Raw genomic sequence first — 23,340 nt, 5'->3', positions numbered from 1 at the left:
CCCACTCGACGACTCGCTCGCCACTTCACTCGGGACTCCGCCGCGCCCGCGACTCTATCGCCCGGAAACTCCCGACTCCACTGAACTCACTCACTCCCTGCCCTGGAACCTTCGTCCAAGGACTTCGCCACTATATCGCCCGGAAACTCCGCCGCGGGAGGACTCCCACTCAGTCTCTGACTGACTGCCCTGGAACCCTCGTCCAAGGACTTCGCCACTCTGCCGCACCTGCGGCACTATCGCCCGGAAACTCCGCCGCGGGAGAACTCCCCACTGAACTCCTTACTGACTCGAAGGTCGGCCCAACCTCCTTAAATATCCCTTGGGTTCCCGTCCAGAACAATCGGGCATGTCTCCGAGATATCGCGCGACCTTCGTCGTCGAAATGCCCAGAAACGCGTCGTGAGTCCTCGAAGGACGCGGCGGCTGCTCAAAGAACGCCGATAAACTCAACAAGCATCGGGTTCCCACAAAACACACCGATAAACATGTCTGAGTCCCTCCATTCCGCAGTGCGGCCTCCCTTAAGTAACTCGATCTGAGGCAGGTGCGCGCCGCGACAGTCAGGATGTCGCGAGATAGTATGGCACGAGATACCAGGGAGAGGATGCAGGTGGAAGGGGGCGCAGACAGGCCGAACGAGCGCGGCGACGCCAAGCACTGCAGCCAAGCGCGATCGTAACAATATAATAAAAATTAAGTTGTTATAATTATACCATTAATAGTTTGTTGTTAGAACATCTTGTTTACTTTTTTGGTTATAAACATCATATTAAGTAAACTAAAGATAGATATTAATTATTCACTTGACATAAAATTGTGTTGTAGGCCTAATGATAATCAAGTTTCATAATTATTTATTATATTAACAATACATATGCAGTTAGTGCAATAAGTGCCTAGTTTAGTTCTTGCTTTTTTAGGTTATAAATATCATATTAACTAAGTACTAAAGATCAATAAAATTATTTTCTTACCTGTGTGATTCTAGACGTTTTGCAGCAGTATTTTTTAAAGTTTTCTGACACACAGTACAAAATGCAACACACTTGTTGTTTTCTTTGAGCAACTTAAAACCCAGGTCACTCCACAATGAATGCTTTGGCCTGCCAGCCATTTTGAAACAACTGATGTGTCTCTCCTATGCCCTGATTGGTCTGCATTCAATAGTCTGTTGCTATTATGTGCAATTGTATAAACATAAATTATTCCATTTTAATGAGGTGCATATTTTAACAAACCTCAAGATACATTATTTCACTTAAAATACAATATATTTCTTTGACAATGTTAGGCTTAATTTTCTACATACTCTACGTAAATATTATACATATTCTACATACTATACATTATTTTCTACGTGTATGTAGAAAAATAATATTCTACGTGTAATGACCCAACCCTGGAAAAAAAGAAAAGAAATTATAGTTATTCGACTCCCGGACACTCGTCCTGTTGGCTCGCTCTGATGACGCTTACGTTTCGCCCGTGCGCGCGCCGCGACGTCCATTTTCCGCCCCGGTCCCGCATGGTTCGGACCGCTAACCCACTTTACTCCCCCGCCCCCCCCTTTTCCCCATCCTCGACCCTTCAATACGTCATCCAAGTGCGCGACGAGTGACCTACCGGCTGCCTGTCCGCTACCTCAAAGTAACTTTTCTTTTTGACGTGACAACGTCTAAACCGGCTGCACGCACGAAAAAGGATGATTCATTGTCCCGTTACGTTTTGTCCCGTTACGCTCAATGTACGCTTGCGCCGCATCTATCTCTCTTCCACTCGATTGGAACAACCTTCGATTTGACTTTTTCGAGGCAGATTAAACTTGAAACACTCCCATTTGTTTCCTACTTTTCCTATCATCGTCCTATCCTTAACAGAATAACACAGATTGGAAAAAGTTAAATAGCAAACATGTATAAAAGTTATAGTTAAAATAATCTGTTCGTTAAAGTAATAAACATATTTGAATCAATGAGTGCAAATAAAAGTAAATTTATCAATTAAATTGTAGATTTCATTTCACTCCTTCTTTGACTCTATACAAAATAGTGATAATTCAATAAAATGATTCAATTTTATTCATAAAAGTATGCAATCATTTCATCAATATTTTGTTATGACATTGTCACGTTAAACTATCGTCCGTAAACCGACTTTACAGACAACCAATTTTTTTGTTAATGGAAGATAAATATTCATGTAAAATTTGCAGATATTTGTAAGTTCGTGCGTTTTACACGAAAACAACATGTCTCACCACAAAATAGTGCTCGCAGTAATACAGGGTTCGGATTCTCACCAGGGCATTTGTGCTTTGTGTTGTCCGAGTACCTCCAAATAGTTCAAGGTTATTTGTAAACCGTTCCCTGATTAGCTTTCCAGGATTAACTGCACTCAAAATGAAGTCCAATTGTTGGATATTCAATGAATTTTTTTCTATGGTTTAAAAAAATATGCTTGAATGAAACAATTAAAATATACAATTTATGCGTCAATTTTCGTCAGAGATACTCAGTATTATCTAAAAAAAAAAAAAAGTACTCCATATATGCAAAAATAACCATAGGCATGTGTTGTACAGAGTTACAATATCTTTCTTGTAGTATTACAAACTATTACTTGGCAACTTGTTTCAAAAAATAATCTTTTTGTAGTACTTAAAATCTTTTTCGGTGTACGCTCCTCGAAAACAAACACTCGACCGCGAACCAGGGTAACCTTCAACTATACTCTACTGATGACGTGGAGTCGGACGCACAAACAGTTGCGAACACATCTTAAGTTCGCCGCTCGCTGGTGCAATTTCACGGTTGGTAGACCTATAGTAACAATAAAAAAACATCATCTTGTGAGAACTCACGCCATTTAAACGATTTTAGTGTATTTTAAATGTCACTGACCTAACATAATAACTAACCTTTAATTTGGTTACAATCATCTAGTCTTGACGTGTGAGACACTACTACATTTAAGGTAAAAAACGAATTAAGAACTAATTTTATCGAGAATTTTGAATACCTTAGCATAGATTCTACACGTATTATCTATGCACCAGACCTAACGTAATCAACCTTTAATGTTACAATGGTAAAATTAAAAAAAAGGTGCGTGGACTCAGATTATTCGGATGTCTGACCCCAAGTCTGTGAATCTCAGGATTTCTCTGGAACCAGCTACCGCGGTGGGGCGTTGGCTGACAAGTCGTTCTGACGCGCCAAGGCAAGCCCGGGTTCGATCACCCGAATATTCGTTTCGCAAGAGGAAAACGTAGCCGTGATTGAAATTAATTACAACATTAACGACTCGTTGGCGGTAAGATCATCAGAGAGGACGAGGTGTGAGATGAGAATAGAGCGTCGACGGAATGAACGGATGTGGGGGGAATCCCCACCGGCTAGTGGCAGGAAATTTTCGCGAAAAAATCTGAACGTCTACTAGACTGCACAAGGTATACCCACACCAGCGGTTTCTTCCTTGTGATTGGCGGCCGTCTGCGAGAGAAGTCATTGCTAGAGACCCGGAAAATTCACGGGTTCATTTCGTGTTATGCTAAGATTAAAATAATTATACCTTATTGCTGCTTCTGCCATTGGTTCACTGTTAATCTGGATGACTGAGGGCCAATTAGAGACCCTCACTCATAGAAGTGTCGAATCACAGACACTCAGTCGAGACGACTCACAAGTCAGCAGCCAATGAACAGTTGGCATTTGCCCGAGTGTGTAGAGGATATTGGAGTCTATCCTGGAGGTCATTGAACCCGCGATTTTTCCGGGTCTCTAGTCATTGCCTTGTTTGCACGAGCTACTAAGGACGAGTTTGCTTCCACACTGAATTAGTGTGATTGGTTGTTGTAACAATCGACATGCACCTCAAAGTAACTCACCCAATCACGCAACACAGACGATGCTACAGTGTTTTAACTTTCAGCTACTCTCGGGATCTTTTCGCGAAATTTTCATGGCCCTACCACCGGCTCAGGAAAAACTTCGCCGTGCTTGCTTGGTTGCGAAGACATTTCGGGAAATGCCCCGTCGAGGATCGACCTCGGATCTCATCGGTGGGTCGGGCTAGTGATCTGGCCGCTCAACCTCATTGGTCGACGGACGTGCCGTCATAGCCGGTTGGGGTTATTTTCTCCCACGTCTCTAATCACTAGACACTGGTAAAAAAAATTCGCGGTTTCAATTACCTCTACAATAGACTCCGTGATACTCTATGTACTCGTACAAATTAAATCTGCGCATTGGCTTCTTCCAACTCGTAACACCTGTTAAATTGAATGCTTTTTGTTGCGGTATTTATTTATTATTTTTTTTCCCCCCATTTTTCTATGTCCTTGAGATAAAATGTGGATCAATCACTGAAGCAGCAAACAGTATTTTGATTCTAGTCTATCACGAAATTTTTCCGGTCCCTACAAATGACTTCGATGTCGACGAGAGAGCGATAATAGAAACAAAAATAAATATTCAATATAACCTAGTGGGCTAATTCCCCCATTTTTATTTCCTGTGTTTTACGCCATTTTTATGTAAAATTCGCGATTTCAAATCCCTAAAGGATAGACTCCATGATCTTCTATGCACTCGTGGAAATTACATCTGCTGATTGGTTACCGACTCGTAACACCTGTTGACTGGAATGATCGTGATTCGCTAATTCTTCTGTTAAAGATTTTTCATTGACCCGGATTCCTTCAGATAAACTGTGGCCCAATCACTGTAGAAAAATAATGTCAAAAGTATTTGGACTCTATCCTATCGCGAAATGAATCCGCGAATTTTAAGGTCTCTAAACATAAGTACACTCAAAAGGGAATCATAGAGACCGGAAAAGTTCGTGGATTCAGTTCGTGAAAAGATAAATTTCAAACACGTATACCTGCACAATATGTAGGGCATACTCCTGGCCAATGAGAAACATTCAACTAAATAATTTCAGTATCACGGGCTAGCAAGTTGGGACGTCTCACCAGTCGATAAGCTAATGAACAGGGGACGTTTTCCCGAATACGCAGAGAACTGTGGAGTCCATCCTGGTGGTTTTTGAAAACGAGAATTTTTCCTGTCCCTATATATTAACATTGCAATGGAAAATAAATACAACAAAAACAAAACAAAAAAATTGCCCAACTATATAGATAAGAGTAGATGAAAGTTAAAACACCGTAGTATCGTCTGTGTTTCGTGATTGGGTGAAATTTCTTTCAGATACATATCTACTGTTACAACACCAATCACAGTAACTCAGTGTGGAAGCAAACACGTCCTGAGTGGCCCTCTCGCAGACGGTCGCCAATCAGAAGGAAGAAACCGCTGGTGCGGGTATAGCTAGTTGCAGTCTAATAGGCGTTCAGATATTTTTTTTCCCCCGAGAAATGCCTACCCCTACATATGACTAGAGACCTGTAAAATTCGCGATTTCAAATCCCTAAAGGATAGACTCCATGATCCTCTATGCACTCGTGGAAATTACATCTGCTGATTGGTTACCAACTCGTAACACCTGTTGACTGGAATGATCGTGATTCGCTAATTCTTCTGTTAAAGATTTTTCATTGGCCCAGAGTCCTTCAGATAAACTGTGGCAAAAATATTGTCAAAAGTATTTGGACTCTATCCTATCGCGAAATGAATCCGCGAATTTTACAGGTCTCTACATATGACTTTCGTCTACAACAGTTAAAATTTGTAATTAATGTGAAAAACTAACATCTCGCTAGAATGTGTTATATTCTTTTGATATCAGTGTAATAAGTAGAGTCCCGGAAATTTCGCGGATTCCTCTGGCCTCAGGATAGAATTCAAAGTTATAGGTCTGCTCGACCCATGTTTACTTTCCCATTGGTTGATTTCTTAGCGAGAACATTTTTATCCTTGTTATTTGGCACTACCTGATTCGCTTACTTCCCTCCTAGCTGGGCATCATTGGCTCACGGTCGTAGAGGGGCGTGTCCAGATAACTGCGGTCCAATCATTAACACAGTGCGACAGTGTGGAGGTTTGCATTCTAGCTTGCGACTAAATGAATGCGCGAAAATTCCGTGGCTCTAGTAATAAGCTATGCCAGTGCGATAGCGCGGTAGGGACTGTCTGCGTGCCGCAAGGGGGGCGCACAGTGCTAATGAGTGCGTGTGTGTGCCGCAGGCGGCTGATGGACCATGGATGAGCACACGGCCCTCATCCTCGCGCTGCAGCTGGTGGCGCTGTGCTGCATCGCGGCGGCGCTGCTCGTGTACCTGCTGTGCCGCATCAAGGGCTCGGGAGGCCGCGGCGGGGGCGGCGCGGGGGCGGCTGCGGGGGCGGCGGCGGACGGCCAGGGCCGCGCCGTGCTCGTCACCTGCTGCGACTCGGCGCTGGGGCTGCAGGCAAGTTCGCCTTCCGGGTCTTTCGTCGCGTCGTCCCTGAAATAAACCAACTTTTCCAAAAACCGGCGGGGGTTGGAACTCTGGAAAAAATTCGCGGATTCATTTTACGAAAAAATAAAAAAAAATAAAAATGTATACCTCTTAGTTATACTTAGAGACCTGAAAAATTCGCGGGTTCATTTCATGTTATGCTAAAATGCAAATAATTATACCTCACTGTTTATCTGGAGGACTGAGGGCCAATTAGAGACCCTCACTCATAGAAGTGTAGAATCACAGGCCACCCAGTCGAGACGACTCACAAGTCAGCAGCCAATGTACAGTTGGCATTTACCCGAGTGTGTAGAGGATATTGGAGTCTATCCTGAAGTTCATTGAACCCGCGAATTTCTCCGGTCTCTAGCTATACTGTTAGATATTACAGTAAATTTGCGGACTTTTCAACAAAGAATTTAACTCTAATAAAAGAAGAGTTCTTCGTAATTTCAAATAAAATTAATCTTCGTAGAAACTACGTCGTTTTTCCGCACTTCTGAGCCATAGCTACGTTTCGTTCTAAACACTTGACAAAATAAAAATTGTTCTTACTGTAGACCTAACCAGTATTTTAATGTTTTGTTAATGTACCCAGAATATTATTTTGGATTCTTGTTTAAAGGAAGTGAACTCAGTGTCCGTGATTGTACGAAGGAAGCCGTAAACATTGCGAAGATCCCTTGATGATTTTTAACCAGCGTTCTTCGTAAATAGGAGGACATTTTTAAAAGTGTACGTCCGCTATTGGCAAGCAGTATACAGGGAATGTTCCTGGCCAATGTGAAACACTAAACTAAATAATGACCGAATCACAGGTTACCAAGTTAAGACGTCTCACCAGTCGGCAGCCAATGAACAAGCGATATTTGCCCGAGTATGCAGAGTATTGCGGAGTCTATCCTGGAGGTCATTGAACACGCGATTTTTTCCAATCCCTACTGGTAGGCCATTAGTAGGGACTGGAAAAATCCGCAGTTTAATGACCTTCAGGATAGACTACACAGTCCTCTGCAAACTCAGGCAGATAATGCCAGTTCATTGGCTGCCGACTTGTGAGTCGTCTGAACTGATTTGCCTGTGATTCGGCACTTCTTTGGTTGAGGATTTCTCATTGGCCCGGAGTCGTCAAAATTAACAGTAAGCCAATAGCAAAAGCAGCTTAAAGGTATGTGTATTTAAATTCTAGCCTATCGCGAAATTAATCCGCGAATTTTTCCGGTTTCTAGCCATTAGAGTTTTTATCGACAAGATCGCTATGGTTAAGGACTGGGAAAATTCGCACGTTCAACGACCTAAAGGGTAGACTCCACAGACCACTATACACGTGAAAAATGTATCCCGTTCATTGGCTGCTAACTAGAGAGATAGATGTATTAGCTGTGTTCATTCTGATTCGCCCCTTGTTTCGTTGAGATTTTCTTACTGCCTCAGAGTGGCCCACTTAAATTTTAAGCCAATCGTAGAAACAAAGCAAAGGTAAAAATTGTTTAGAAATTTTTCTCTCCCCGCCCAACCCCCCCTCCTTCCCACCCCCGGGCTAGTCTTTAGGTATCGCACGTACTTAATGATGAAAGGGTTTAGCACTTCACGAATATAAACACAATTATTTTGCTGATCCATTTAACTCCAGGATTGACTCAACTAGCCTGTATATATTTTATGTATTTATATAGAGTGCTCATTGGTCTATAACAAGGACACGTATTTTGGTGGGTTACTCCTGATTGGGTATACACTTATTCTTCCTTGTTTATAACTGGCTCAAGGTCTTCAAGGGCGTGTCAAGATTTCTGTTCTCCATCACCGACATGAAGCAGTTGTATAGGCCTTTCAAGTCTACCTTGATACCCAATGAATTCGCGAAATAAAATTTTGGAAAAATGGATTAATATAGCAAATCGCCATCCAATTAACCTATAAAAAATGTATGCGTTTTAAATAGGATGGACCAAAAATTAACAGGTTAGATTTCAGGGCGGGGGGGGGGGGGGAGGGGTGTTATGAGTGAAGGGTAGTTAGGGTGAATCTTGACTTGAACGTTTTTGAGGTGGATTTTGAAACAGCTTAGAAAATGTTATTTAGAACTATCATACGTAGACTCCTGCAAAATTCGCGGATACATTCGGCGATAGGCTAGAATTCAAACACATATACCTCTTATATAATTTTGTTATTGGTAGATACCCGTGAATTTCGTGGATTCATTTCGTGTTATGCTAAAATTCAAATAATTATACCTTAGTGCTGCTTCTGTCATTGGTCCACTGTTAATCTGGAGTAATGAGGGCCAATTAGAGACCCTCGCTCAAAGAAGTGTCGAATCACAGACACTCGGTCGAGACGACTCGCAAGTCAGCAGCCAATGAACAGGTGGCATTTGCCAGAGTGTGTAGAGGATAGTAGAGTCTATCCTGGAGGTCATCGAATCCACGAATTTTGCAGGTGTCTAGAAATTACAGTAAATTTACGGACTTTTCAACAAAGAATTTAACTCGAATAAAAGAAGAGTTCATCGTAATTTCAAATAAAAGAATCTTCTTAAGAAACTACGTCGTTTTTCCGCACTTCTGAGCCATAGGTACGTTTCGTTCTAAACACTTGACAAAATAAAAATTGTTCTTACTGTAGACTTAACCAGTATTTTAATGTTTTGTTAATGTACCCAGAATATTATTTTGGATTCTTGTTTAAAGAAAGTGAATTCAGTGTCCGTGAAAGTACGAAGGAAGCCGTAACATTACGAAGATCCCTTGATGATTTATAACTAGCGTTCTTCGTAAATAGGAGGATATTTTTAAAAGTTTACGTCCGCTATTGGCAAGCAGTATACAGGGAATGTTCCTGGCCAATGTGAAACACTAAACTAAATAATGACCGAATCACAGGTTACCAAGTTAAGACGTCTCACCAATCGGCAGCCAATGAACAGGCGATATTTGCCCGAGTATGCAGAGGACTGCGGAGTCTATCCTGGAGGTCATTGAACACGCGAATTTTTCCAGTCCCTACTGGTGAGCCATTAGAGTTTTTATCGACAAGATCGCTATGGTTAAGGACTGGGAAAATTCGCTCGTTCAGTGAACCTATAGGGTAGACTCCACATACCACTATACACGTGAAAAATGTATCCCGCTCATTGGCTGCTACTTAGAGAGATAGATTTATTAGCTGTGTTCATTCTGATTCGCCCCTTGTTTCGTTGAGATTTTCTTACTGGCTCAGAGTGGCTCACTTAAATTTTAAGCCAATCGTAGAAACATGGCAAAGATAAAAAATGTTAAGAAATTTTAGCTTAAGGCGAAATGAAATCGCGTCTCTCTCTCTCTCTCTCTCTCTCTCTCTCTCTCCCTCCCTCTCCCCCCCCCCCCCCCATCCTGGCGGTCTTTAGCTATCGCACGTACTTAATGATGAAAGGGTTTAGCATTTCACGGATATGAACACAATTATTTTGCTGATTCATTTAACTCCAGGATTGACTCAACTAACCTGTATATATTTTAAGTATTTATATAGAGTGTTCGTTGGTCCATAACAAGGACACGTATTTTGGTGGGTTACTCCTGATTGGGTAACCACCTATTCTCCTTGTTTATAACTGGCTCAAGGTCTTCAAGGGCGTGTCAAGATTTCTGTTGTCCAATCACCGACGTGAAGCAGATGTATACGTATTTCAAGTCTACCTTGATACCCAAGGAATTCGCGAAATAAAATTTTGGGAAAATGGATTAATATAGCAAATCGCCATCCAATAACCCTATGAAAAAATGTATGCGTTTTAAATAGGATGGAACAAAAATTAAGAGTTTGGGTTTTCAGGGGGGAGGGGAGTTAGGGTGAATCTGGACTTGAACGTTTTTGAGGTGGATTTTGAAACAGCTTAGAAAATGTTATTTAGAACTATCATACGTTAGAAAAACACAACGTTAAACCAGCAAGTTAGAAACACATAGATATATGAGAATCTAACTTAATTACAACAGTTACTAGTTCCGAATCACATACAATAAATATTTTTTAGAAAAAATAGCTTAGGGTAAAGTCGGGTAAGAGTACGCATCGGCTAAGAGTACGAAGTGTCATTTTTCAGTAGTTGGCAACAGTGATCGTGAAGAGGTAGCAAGAACCATATTGTGTATCAGTTGTCTATCATCTTCAAGCTTGTATACGAGATCTTCGTGTATTCTCTTCAACGTGGCAGGCAAAACTGTGTTTCTTTCATAAATATTATAATTTTCTGACACTACACTCTAAGCATCAGCATAAGCTAGCGATTAAGAATGCAATTTTATTATACATGAAATGAAAGCTTGAAATGTGTGAATTATTATACACTAGGCTCGAGCCAAATGTCTGGCATGTGATGCTAACTACCAGTAGATACTTCAACTAAGGAAAATGAGGCTAAGTGTACGCACATCAGGTTTCGTATGGGTAAATACAAAAGAAAAACAGACCGCAAGCTGGAGTTAACTAACGAAAACCTAGAGGAAGCTAAGAGAAGACTATAAAATGGTGAAAGTAAAAGGCAGGTTGCAATAGCACTGGGAACAAATTAGTGTACACTGAGGAAAAGGCTTAAAGCAGTAAGTAGGTCCATTCAGTTTTATCGTTAAATACATAGGCCTATGATATTGTTAAATCAAGTTACAATAAAATATATACAAGCTTGAAATCAATTCTCGTAAGTAGAGTTTTGCCTTTAACTGTATTAAATTGACTGATTGAGGCCCTAGGTTTCATGAACAGTGGAGTGGCTAAAACATTTTGTGCAACATTCCAAGCCTACTGAAAAATACCCAGTTTTGTTAATTCTGGATAATCACGCATCTCATTGCACACTTCAAGGTGTTCTTTTCTGCAGAGATAATCACATCACTCTACTTCCCCTTCCTCCACATGCGAGTCACATGTTGCAACCACTCGACAAAGGATTATTTGGGCCTCTGAAAACTGCTTACAGTACATAAGCTGACCAGTTTATGGTAGACAATCCAGGGAAATGTATAACACAAATGCATGTTGCTGGATTATTCAGGGCTGCATACTCAAAAATAGCTACATTTGATAAGGCTAAAAACGTTTTCCGCTCAACTGGAATACATCCATTCAACCTAAAAGATTTAGCTCCATCACAACTTACTGCTCGTGAACAAAAAAAAAATGAACAGACTTTCCAGCAGGAGATCGCAAAAATGCTTCCACTGAACCTTTACAAGTGACAACTCTAACAGTTGTTTCCGATGAAGAACATATTAACCAGCAGGTGGTTAATAATTATGTTCTCATGACGATGCAAGTTTCAAACTTACCAAATAGGCCTACCCCTATGACTACAACACAACTTACTGTTGCGCAAATTCATCCATTGCCTAAAGGAATAGTTCTAAAAACACGAAAAACCACTTCAAAAAAATATGAAATTTCATCTGCTTCACCTTTTAAAAATACACTTGTTAAAAAGTTAAATAAAACAGCAGATGAAGAAAAGGCGAAAAGAGATAGAATGGAGAGGAAGAAAGGATTAAAGAAACAAGTGGATTTTTCTAGACCATCAAAGTCTTTTAGTTCTATTTCAAGAAAAAGACCCTCATCTCAAGTTCTTCCTGCTTCTAAAATATCACTTTCTTCTCAACTGTCAATCAATTACGTAGGTTGTAAGGAGATTTATGAAGAACGGATTGCTGAAGACTGGATTCAGTGTAACGCTTGCTCGGAGTGGTGGCATGAAGATTGCACAAGTTGTGAAGGAATAATTATGTTTGTTTGTGACTACTGTTAGTGCGTACTCTTTCCCGATGCTTTGCGTACTCCTACCCGAACCTGAGTCTAAGAGTACGCATTTACATTGTTTTATTTATATTGATATATAAAAATGAGGACACTTTCATTATTTACTGCTTAGTGTTAAACGGTTTTTGAATATGCAGAGAATAGTTCACAATGTGCACATATTGCAAAATGATAGTAGTTTATTACATATATCTACAAAAAGTTTAAGTGCGTACTCTTACCCGACTTTACCCTATAGCCAGTAGCGTAGCTAAGGTGACTGGTGCCCCTGGCCAAACTTGAAAATGACACCCCCTCATGGATTAAAAGAGAGGGGGGAGGGTTCAGTAACCGCGAAACAGTCGCGGCGGCGGCCTCCCCCCCCCCCTCCCTTCCACAATTTTTTACTGTTCCGGCAATCCCTGCCACCCGCTTGCTACGCCACTGCTTATAGCCATCCAACTTAGAATTAGAATGTATAGAGTGGTACAGATTGTGAAGTTGATAGGTGAAGTTGGTCGCGGTAATGGCGGCAGGTGGCGCTGCGGCTGGCGCGGCTCGGTTTCCGCGTGCTGGCCGGGTTCCGCGCTCCGGACGACGGCGCCGCCGCGCGCCTCATGCGCGCCCGCCTCAAGGAGCTGGAGGCGCTGCTGGAGGCGGCGCGCGCCGCCCCCGGCCCCGCCGCCGGCTCGCTGTTCATGCTGCCGCTGGACGTGACGCGCGAGGACGTGCTGCACGAGGCGGTGGGGCTGGTCCGCGGCCACCTGCCCGCCGGCGAGGACGGTCAGTCCCTCACAACCAGTAACTAGGGACACCTTTTGTTTCGCGATTTCATTTCGTGTCGAGGCATTTCACAAAACACTGTCGCTTTTTCCAAGAGTCATGGCTAGAGACCTGTAAAATTCTCGATTTCAAATCCCTAAAGGATAGACTCCACGATCCTCTATGCACTCGTGCAAATTACATTTGCTGAACGGTAGGGACCGGAAAAAATTCGCGGATTCATTTTACGTTATGATAGACTCCAAACAACTGTACCTTTATATTTGTTTTTATGATTGGCTCACAGTTAATCTGAAGGACTTTGAGCCAATGGAAAACCTTCAACCAAAAAAGTATCGAATCGCAAGCGTCCCAGTTGACAGGTGTCACGAGTCAATAGCCAATGAGCAGGTGGCATTTGCTCGAGTGTGTAGGGGATTGTGGAGTCTATCCTAGAGGTCATCCAAAACTCGAATTTTTCCCGTCTCTAATGATTGGTTACCGACTCGTAACACCTGTTGACTGGAATGATCGTGATTCGCTAATTATTCTGTTAAATATTTTTTATTGGCCCAGAGTCCTTCCGATAAACTGTGGCCCAATCACTGAAGCAAAATTATGTAAAACGTATTTGGACTCTATCCTATCGCGAAATAAATCCGCGAATTTTACAGGACTCTAGCTCATGGCTAGAGCCCGGAAAAATTCGCGGGTTCAACTACCTTTAGGATAGACTCCAATATCCTTTACACACTCTGGCAAATGCCAACTGTTCATTGACTGCTGACTTGTGAGTCGTCTCGACTGGGTGGCCTGTGATTCGACACTTCTATGAGTGAGGGTCTCTAATTGGCCTTCAGTCCTCCAGATTAAACAGTGAACAAATGGCAGAAGCAGCACTAAGGTATAGTTATTTGAATTTTAGCATTACACGAAATGAACCCGCGAATTTTTCAGGTCTCTAGTCATGGCAAATTGTGAGGGTGCAGCAGTACGGTGACCACATTCTCATTGGCCCCGTCAAGAGCGGGACGACACCTCTCACCGACCTCAGTCAATAACCACAGGAGAAAAGCTACAGTATTTTGTGAAATACCTTGACACGAAATGTAATCGCGAAATACAGGTGTCCCTACTAATAACAATTAACAAATAACATATAAACACTTCTTTAGGCTCGTTACGAAAAAAAAGATGACATCGAATCTTTAAGATGCGCGCGCATCATGATAAAATATATATATATATAAATTAAATAAAAATTAAATTTGTGTTTTTAAAGCTAATACTTTAATGATTGATATTTGAATACTTGCATATTATTAAAAACATTTTTTTATTGTGAATATTAGTGACATAAAATGGATTTTTTAAAAGTGTATTTTATATATGTGATGTTACGTCACCGTGTGTGTAATTTATTTGCATTAGGAATCATAAAATTATTACATTATTATTTAATAAATAATTGACATTTATAAATTAGACTTAGCACTCAGCATATTTATTGATTTTAATTATTAATTAAAGCTCATCTTGATTATTTTACTCAATCAAATAAATAATATTATAGACGTGTTTATATTACTATTTTACTCTAAGTGTTTAGTTATACTTTACAAACCATATTTATAATGTCAGTCCAGCCTTACAAATTTTTTATTTCCATAAATTATTTGCATGCAAGATTAAAGTTAGTTGTTTTTTATCACGCCAAGTAAGCATAACTTCAAACGCGCGTACATAAGTAAAAGCACCCGTTTATAAAAAAAAAGGCGCCAATTTTTTTTTGTAAAAGTACAAATCGCACACCAAGTAACTAGATATACGGATATTCACTCATTCAATTAGTTGCAAGTTGGAATGCAAACCTTCACACTCTCACTTTGTGTACATTTTTGGACCGCAGTTATTTGGACGCGCCCCACTACGACCGTGATACAACGATGTCCAGATAGGAGAGAAGTAAGGAATCAGATAGTGCCAGTTAGCAAGAGGTAAAAAGTATATCGCTAAGAAATCAACCAATGGAAAAGCAAACATGGGTAGAGCACACCTATGACTTTGCATTACACCCTGATGCCAGACGAATCCGGGAAATTTTGGGTCTCTACTAGTAACATAGTAGGGTAACTGAAAACATTCAATTTTTTACTTACTAATCGAAAAAAAAAATATGTAAAAGATCCTCTTTCAGAGTAAAAATACTGTTGTATGTCTGGTGAGGAAAAGAATTTGTAATATTAATACTTCACTACTTTATTATAGAAACTTGTAACTCAAACCCAGTTAAATAATGGCTTAACTTAGGTACAACAATGTTTTGCGTTTATTTATTTTTTAGCTAAGACACTATTTTACTGGGTGTGCGAATCAACTGCTGTAAATAATTGTATGGAATATTTCTGCGGAAAATACAAAGAAAATGCTGCATTTATGCAAAGGTGTTTATATAGTTTCAGTAGCTGAACTGGAACAAAAAAAAAAAAACAGGTTTATCATCATTAACCCCTAGTTTGTAAGAACTGCACGCAGACAATTTTTTGTAAAGGTACAATAAATGGCTCACACTTTCAAAATAATTTTTTTTGGGATGTCACAAGAAAGTCTAACGAGGGTAAATTTAAGTTTCAATTGTTTATTTCAAGTGCGCTTACATTACTTCTCTGTCAATACAAATAATTTTTTTTGTAACACCACTGTTAACTATTTTTGTAACTATACAGAAGACACACGCCTACAAAAAAAATTGTGTAACTTTACAAACATTTGAAATATGTATTACAAAAAATATCGTCTGTTCCAATTAAACACACTAATTTACATACATATATATACAGTACAACTTAAACCAGGACCATTTGAACCCTCGACTCTCGCACCTAGTTCAGTGGCGGCTGATCCTTTGCTCGGCTCGTGGCTTAACGTTGTTGAAGTGAAACTTCTCAACTGCCGGTAGGGTAGGCCTAAGTCGAGACGATGACGTCATCAGTGCGTAACGAAAAGTGTTATGCTCAGAGGGTAACGAAAATCACGACGATTAGGAAATTGGGAAAAAAAAAGTTTACCAGTAGTGTTGTAAGGTTTTTTTTGTTAACCGCCATTCAAATTATTTTGGGGAATAAAGGGGCCAAATGTTTTCAGCGCTTTCAAAACGATATGCAGGAAAAGTAAAAAAATAAAAATAAAAATAAATCTGCACTGTAATTTGTTTTATAAATGGAACATAAATATTCATGAAAATTACAGATGTTTGTAAATTTGTGCATTTTCTTGAAAACAATCCTATCACTACAAGAAAATTTTCACAGTAATGCTGAGTTCTCGGATTCTTACCCGGGAATTTTTGCTTTGTGTTGTCCCATTACATCCAATAATTAAAAGTTATTTGTAAACCGTTCCCTGAATAGCTTTCAAGTATTAACTGGCCACATTAATAAGTATAATAAAACAAATTAAAGTAAAATGGTTTTATATTCGATTATTTTTTCCATGTTTAAAAAAATTATGTTTGAATGAAACATAAATTAAAGTATTAATCTCGAGGGGAAAAAACGTATTTCATACGTGCAAAAATAACCATAGCCATATATTTGTTCTAAGTTACATTGTATTTCTTGTAGTGTTGCAAACTATTTCTTGGCAACTGGTTCCAAAGACATATATTGTTAGGGACCGGAAAAATTCGCTTGTTCAATCGGGTTCAATGACCTGCAGGATGAACTCCATAGTTCTACGTACACTCGGTCAAATGTCATCCACTCATTGGCTGCTGTCTTGTGAGACGTCCCAACGTAGCAGCCATGTGATTCGATACAGCTTTAGCCGGGCGTTTCTCATTGGCCCAGAGTCATCCAGGTGAGTTGTGAGCCAATAGCAGAGGCAGCACTGAGGTGTAACTATTTGTATTTTAGCCTATCGTGAAATTATATCGCGAATTTTTCTGGTCTCTATCTATTGTAAAAAATACACAAAAAAAATTTTTTGTTTGTTTTCTTTGTGTTGTTTGTTGGCGCGGTCTCCCACAAGGCCGGACTCCTCAGCGCGCCTGATGGAGTCACGCGCCAATCAGCTACGAGGCCCGTCGTGGGAGGAGAACAAGGCTCGGGCTAGGGCCGCGTTCGAGCCGGCAGATTCTGTCGCGTGGTTCCGAACAGGTCGTTACCACAACGCCGAATGCCAAATTGACCGCAACGCCGAAAGCTAGAAAACTGCTGTGTACCACAACGCCGAAATACAGTAACGCCGAAAAATGTTGCTGCGGTTAAGGGAAGGGGGGGGGGGGGGGGGGGGGGGGGGGGGCACAGGAGCAAAATGAAAAACAACTGAATGAAATTGTGTGTGTTTCTTAAATGTATCTTAACGCCGAAATACCACAACCTAACCTTAACCTAGGCTATCCTAACCTAACCTAACCTTACCTAACCTAACCTTTGTGGCAGTCTGCAATGACATTTTTCGGCGTTAATGTATTTCGGCGTTGTGGTACACAGCAGTTTTCTAGCTGTCGGCGTTGTTGTCAATTTGGCATTCGGCGTTATTGTACGTTCGGCGTTGTGGTGCGTCCCCGTTCCGAACACTGCACACCGGGAAAATTCCGCGGACTAATTTCGCAAAAAAAAAAATTAATTAAATTCAAATATGCATACCTTTAAGACGCTTCTGCTATTACAGCGGGGTGTGAAGGGAATGCTCCTGGACAGTGAAAAACACTCAATATCAGTAATTACCGAATCACAGGCTAGCAAGTTGATTACGTTTCTCCAGTCGGCAGCCAATTAACAGGCGATATTTGCCCGAGTATGCAGAGGCCTGTGGAGTCTACCCTGGAGGTTAATGTAAACGTTAATTTTGCCGGTCCTTACATATGTACACCACGCAATAACGTGGTATTATTTCATTCTAAGATTGAAATATAAATTTACTTTTGTGTTTCTAACTACCATTAAATAAATATTTATTTCATTATTAAGAATCCTTTTATAAAAAATTAGTGGTAGTTATACTATGAATTTATTAAAAGTAACGAAAAAATCACTGAATTATGGAATATTAAGGAAACTTCCTTTCCCCTTACACGGTTAGAAACTACTAACAAACGAAGACTTATTTAGTATTTGGGTTTTCTTATTTTTTAACTTACGAAATCACAACCTTACAAAAAAATAAAATTACGGTTTGCCTTGCTTGTCTTAATATTAAAACAAAAACTCGTCTGTGTCATTTACTTATTTTAGACTTACGTATGTGGTTTACTGAAAAAGCAAATATTATCAATATTCGTGCAGTAACCTGCGACAATTGGCGTGAATGGATGTTTACGATTATTAATTGAAGACCGTTTGCTATGAAATTAAAAAAAAAAAATCGTTTGAGGCATTTGACAGATGTTTAATTTCAACCTCGTCTGTACCGGTGTGTATATTTCATTTGAATGTAGGGATCGCTTGAAGTGAGACTTTCAAAGCCTCTTGGTCTGCCATAAAGACGCTAATTAAGACAGCGAGCAGCTACTGTGGTTTACCTTTTACCCCCTGTAACCAAACAGAACGATGATAAATGAGACGAAAGGAAATCCGACAAGATTCGCCGGCAGAATTTCTTTGTTCCCCCCTCTATGCTGACTTGACTAAGGCAGAGATTAGCTCGAAGACCGCTGAAAGGATGCTCGTGTCGGAAGCTTCATTAGACTTTCTCCACGGACAGAAGCTGAAAAGGAAGAACACATTTTATTTCTACTACTTCTGTTGCTTCTTCCCTTAATTACACGTCCTTACAAGTGATAAACGCTAGCCAGTGTCTCAAATAAATATCATATAAATCAAACATTGCATTCGAAAGCTACTTTACTAGTTTATATCCATGAAACAAAATACGCAGTCAATTTTGCCTTATGAAATGTTTTGTGGTGGTAACATTTTTACGGTTTATAATAAAAACAAAATTATTTTTCAGCGTAAGAAACATTTGGTCACACACATATTGATAAAATCTCCAGGAATTTTTAGAATTCTTCCCCTTCCCCCCCCCCCCCCTCTATAGTATTTTTTCCCCGGTGAACAGTTCCCCAACGAACGAGTTATGTCTATAAAACAAATGTGTGAATTGATTTTTTTTTTCCATTGCTTGTGTACAACGGCTATGTTTGTATAGGTTTACACTAAATTATTATTTTTTGTCTTATATTCGTTGCAGCAAATGTGTCATATCAATCCACCTGTTGAATGTCGAAATAATTCGATAATAGCTTCTTCTTCTTTTGTGTTGTGTTACGTATGGCTCAAACAGTTAAACCGTCAAAGAAATGTAGGTTTGTGTCACCACGAAGATTATTCAACACAATTTGACGATAATTTCCACATTTCCTAGTAATTTAAACATTCAAACTTTGATTATGATTTATGAGACGTTTTCACAAACTTTACAGTCTGGTCTTTGTGTTGATTTAAATAAATTCCTTTGGAGTAACATCATTGTCATTTCACCAGGAAGATGATTCACATATTTTACTGTTTTAATGAGTTGAGGCTCTGTTTCAGACGCCAAGTTGTTAATTTCATTTTCTTATCATTACTATTAGTTAGACTAAGGGGATTTTTTTCTGTTAATTAATCCGACAGCCCTCTTCGATTTGTTGATGAACCGTAAATTTTCTTTCCAGAGGTACCTACACTAAACGTTATTTTCGAACTGTATAAGATCGAACGCTTGAGCGACTTTTAAACTCTATTAGATAATATTTCGTAAACATTTGTTGAGAAACTTTGATACAAAACGCAAAATGCACGCTATCTATCGTGATAAATTTACAGAAAAATGCCTTAAATAATATTAATGATGAGTAAATGAAAAAACAAATATGTGAGCGAGTATTTTAGTACTCACCAGTAAAGTGTAAACATCTAGCCTCGGTAACGAGCATGTCCATGTGTTCTCATGTTATTCATGTTGTAAATAAACCTTTGACAAGGAATTTCATTAAAGTACTGTCCACCTTGTTAAAATTCACTAAACGGTTTTCGCACGCGTTAGAAGTTATACTTCTATGGTATTATTAAAATATTAATCTGAAACATTTTAAAACACATATTATAACACTACGTATATGTTTGTAAATTTGTTTTTGCTTAAACGACTGAAATAAGTTGTGTATTTATAATCTATGTAATGCCAATTTTCTTACATATTTCAGAACGTGAATTTACTTTTTCCTTCATATGACTATTTTAGCTAACCAAATATATTACAGGGCAGTTTCACTATCATAAAGTTACATTTGACACACCACTACGTTCGGTCATGTCCCCTAATATTTACGAAAGTGACTATATACGGGTTTGTGTCGCTGAGCGTGGGTCCGTCATTTAGTTCACGCATTTCCGTTCGTCGACTTCCGTTCCATTTTTCACGAAATTACTCCTGCCATATGCCGCACGCCGAGAGCTGAGATGTTTACACGCCAAAAATAATTTAACAACAAAGTCGTAATACGAACGGTTGATTCGAGCCAGTACACTACACGAGGTCGTAGTCTCATTTCAGGCTAGATTTAAAAAATAAAAATCCACATTTAAGTTTCCAAACACCTTTTAATTAACACTTATTTCATTAATAAAAACCCTTTTTTATAAACAATTAGTAGTAGTTATCCTTTAAAATTTATCAAAAATAATGAGAAAAAATCTCGAAATCATAAAAGTAAAATAACTAATTAATTTTCCTTGCCCCTTACACTGTTAGATATTGCAGTGAAATTACAGATCTTTCAACAAAGGAAATAAGGGACTTAAAAAATAATGTACGCTTCTTCGAATTTACAGATAACTGCAGCTTCGTGTAAACTAGTCATGTTCCGACTGCCGAGTTATATTCCGTTGTGTACAAGCATAAATAGTTCCTTGGAAGGAATAAGTGTTGTTTTTTTGGCTGTAAACTAAAAAATTTTTTTGTGTTTTGATTCATTCTCCAAGATTATTCTTGTGAGTTCATGTTCAAATTACGTTAATTCAGTATCCGTAAATTAACAATTCATTCGTGCATTTTATACGAACGGTAGCGACCGGAAAAATTTACGTTTTGATATCGTTCAGGTTGAAATTCAAATACCTATACCTGCGCACTGCTTCTTCTGTGGGCTCACGGTTTATCAGGGAGACTATTGGCCAATGAGAGACCCTCTACCACAGAAGTATCGAATAAAAAATCAGCAGCCAATGAGCAGGGGACATTTGCTCGAGTACGCAGAGAACTGTAGAGTCCTTCCTAGAGGTCATTGAATTCGGGAATTTTTCCAGTCCCTGATAATAATTTTTTATATTTTTGTTCGTAAGTTCAAGGTGAGACTTTTTAAGGTCCCATTTTATCTGGGCACACATATGGCGTGCAGAGCTTCAGAAAAAAAAATATTTAAAAATTGCTCAAGATATCCGAGTGACGTCTGTTTACGAAAATAATTTAAGAATGCGCTGATGGCGGATTATTAGTTCTTCTTAAGTATTTCGTTTTTAAACTGTATTATTAGGAGATAGAAAATGGCGTAAACGAGTGTTTTCAGAATAGTTTTTGGGCACGAAAAACTTGGTTACAGATGCTTGAAAGCACTCTGGGAATTAATGGTTACCAAACAAATATCCATAGTTGTCCTATGCATGCCAGTCCACATTTGCATAATTATTAGAATTTAAGTGTGTAAAATTCGTGTTACGAAGGAATGGAGAGTGGCGAGAGATAGATCTTGCATACTGCAAAAAAAAATTAGAGAAAACACAAGAATCAACAACAAAAAAAAACCCTGAAAATCAATTTTGTTTTCTGGAACTAGATCCTTTTTTGGTGCAGACCCCTTCAATTATCCCATGCACGGTGAGAAGAATGCGCGCCAGTTCAGACCCTTGCGCTTAGAGGCGACATCGCGCTTGAAGCAACAGCGAGAGTCGCGCTTAAGGGTCCCGCCTCGTCAGGGGTGTAAGTGTGTTAGTGAGGCGGGATGATAAGCGCGACGCTCGCTGGTGCTTCTAGCGCGGTGTAGCCTCTAAGCGCAAGGCTCTGAACTGACGCGCAGTCTTCTCGTCGTCACAGGATAACTGTGAAATTTTGAGCGGTGACCGTGACGTTATATGGCGGATAAACGAAGGATAAAGGTGTAATGCAAGTCTCTCAAGTGATTTAAAGAATGAATCTGTACCGGTTGTTTTACGCCTAAAAATTGGCCTGAAAACGAGCGTTTTTAGCCATTTTTAACTCTTCTAAAAAATACAGTTAAAAAAAACATAGTCCGAAATCAAAAGTACTTTCCGGCCCTCAGCGAACTCTTAAATGCTTTTCGTAAGCAGACCGCACTCGGATATCTTGAGTAGTTTTGAAATCGCGTAGTTTTCCCTGAAGCTCTGCGCACCGTGTGTGTGCCCGGGTAGGCGGGGTCCTTAGCGGCCCACCTCGCCGACGCCAAACGCGGCTCCAGAAAGGGGGCGGTGGGGGCGATAGCCCCTCCCGAGACCAATTTGATTGATTAATGTATATTTATCTTTACTTAAATATTTAATTTCATATGTTAAACTTTAATCTCATCAAAAGTTGCATGGAGCTACTAAGGTTCTGTATTTGAAACCTGTTATTTGTAAATAATATTCCAAGGCCAATGTCTGACCACTTTCATTTTTTTTGCAACTACGGCCTTTCTTTATGCGATAGCTAGAGCCACGGAATTTTCGCGCATTCATTTAGTCGCAAGCTAGAATGCAAACCTCCACACTGTCGCAATGTGTTCATGATTGGACCGCAGTTATCTGGACACGCCCCTCTACGACCGTGAGCCAACGATGTCCAGCTAAGAGAGAAGTAAGCGAATCAGGTAGTGCCAAATAACAAGGATAAAAATGTTCTCGCTAAGGAAATCAACCAATGGGAAAGTAAACATGGGTCGAGCACACCTATAAATTTGAATTCAATCCTGAGGCCAGAGGAATCCGCGAAATTTCCGGGACTCTAGCGACAGCCCCTCCCGAAAAGTCATCCTGAAGCCGCCATTGGCCGACGCGGACACAACGCCGGGCGCAGCGACTTGAAGGCGTGCTCGGGGGGTTTCTGGTCGCCTTCCGGGATGTCGTGCCGCGGAGCCGTGCTCTTCGCGTCGCGGAAGAAGCACGCGCTTCTCGTCGGGCGGCGCGCGGTGAAAGTCGCGCGGTCGTAGCCGGGGAGGCGGCGTAGCGCCCGCCATCGCCAGGCCGTGACGGGCGGTTAGCGTCGCCTGCAACCGGTGCTGCCAACTGTTCCCGTGCTTCAGAAAAAAAATATATCTGAACGGTGGCAGCGGACGCACAAACACCACCCACTGGCTCCAGGAACGCAAATACAATTATGGATATACACTGTCAATTTTTTTTTTTGACGTGACAACGTCT

General features: G+C 40.1%; 1 protein-coding gene across 1 annotated transcript in view; it reads left to right on the top strand.

Annotated features, from left to right (window-relative positions):
• The window catches only part of LOC134528228 (D-beta-hydroxybutyrate dehydrogenase, mitochondrial), a 106,985-nt gene that overhangs the window by 41,261 nt on the left and 42,384 nt on the right, over window positions 1–23,340 (top strand). The window contains exons 2-3 of the mRNA XM_063361648.1: window positions 6,153–6,373; window positions 12,715–12,961. Coding sequence (XP_063217718.1) covers window positions 6,167–6,373; window positions 12,715–12,961 — 454 coding nt within the window. The 5' untranslated portion in view covers window positions 6,153–6,166. The remainder of the gene's footprint in view (window positions 1–6,152; window positions 6,374–12,714; window positions 12,962–23,340) is intronic.

This window comes from Bacillus rossius, chromosome 1 (assembly GCF_032445375.1).
Source record: "Bacillus rossius redtenbacheri isolate Brsri chromosome 1, Brsri_v3, whole genome shotgun sequence".
NCBI classification, from domain to species: domain Eukaryota; kingdom Metazoa; phylum Arthropoda; class Insecta; order Phasmatodea; family Bacillidae; genus Bacillus; species Bacillus rossius.
The sequence above is the reverse complement of the archived record's forward strand: the minus strand, read 5'-3'. Positions and strand labels throughout refer to the sequence as shown.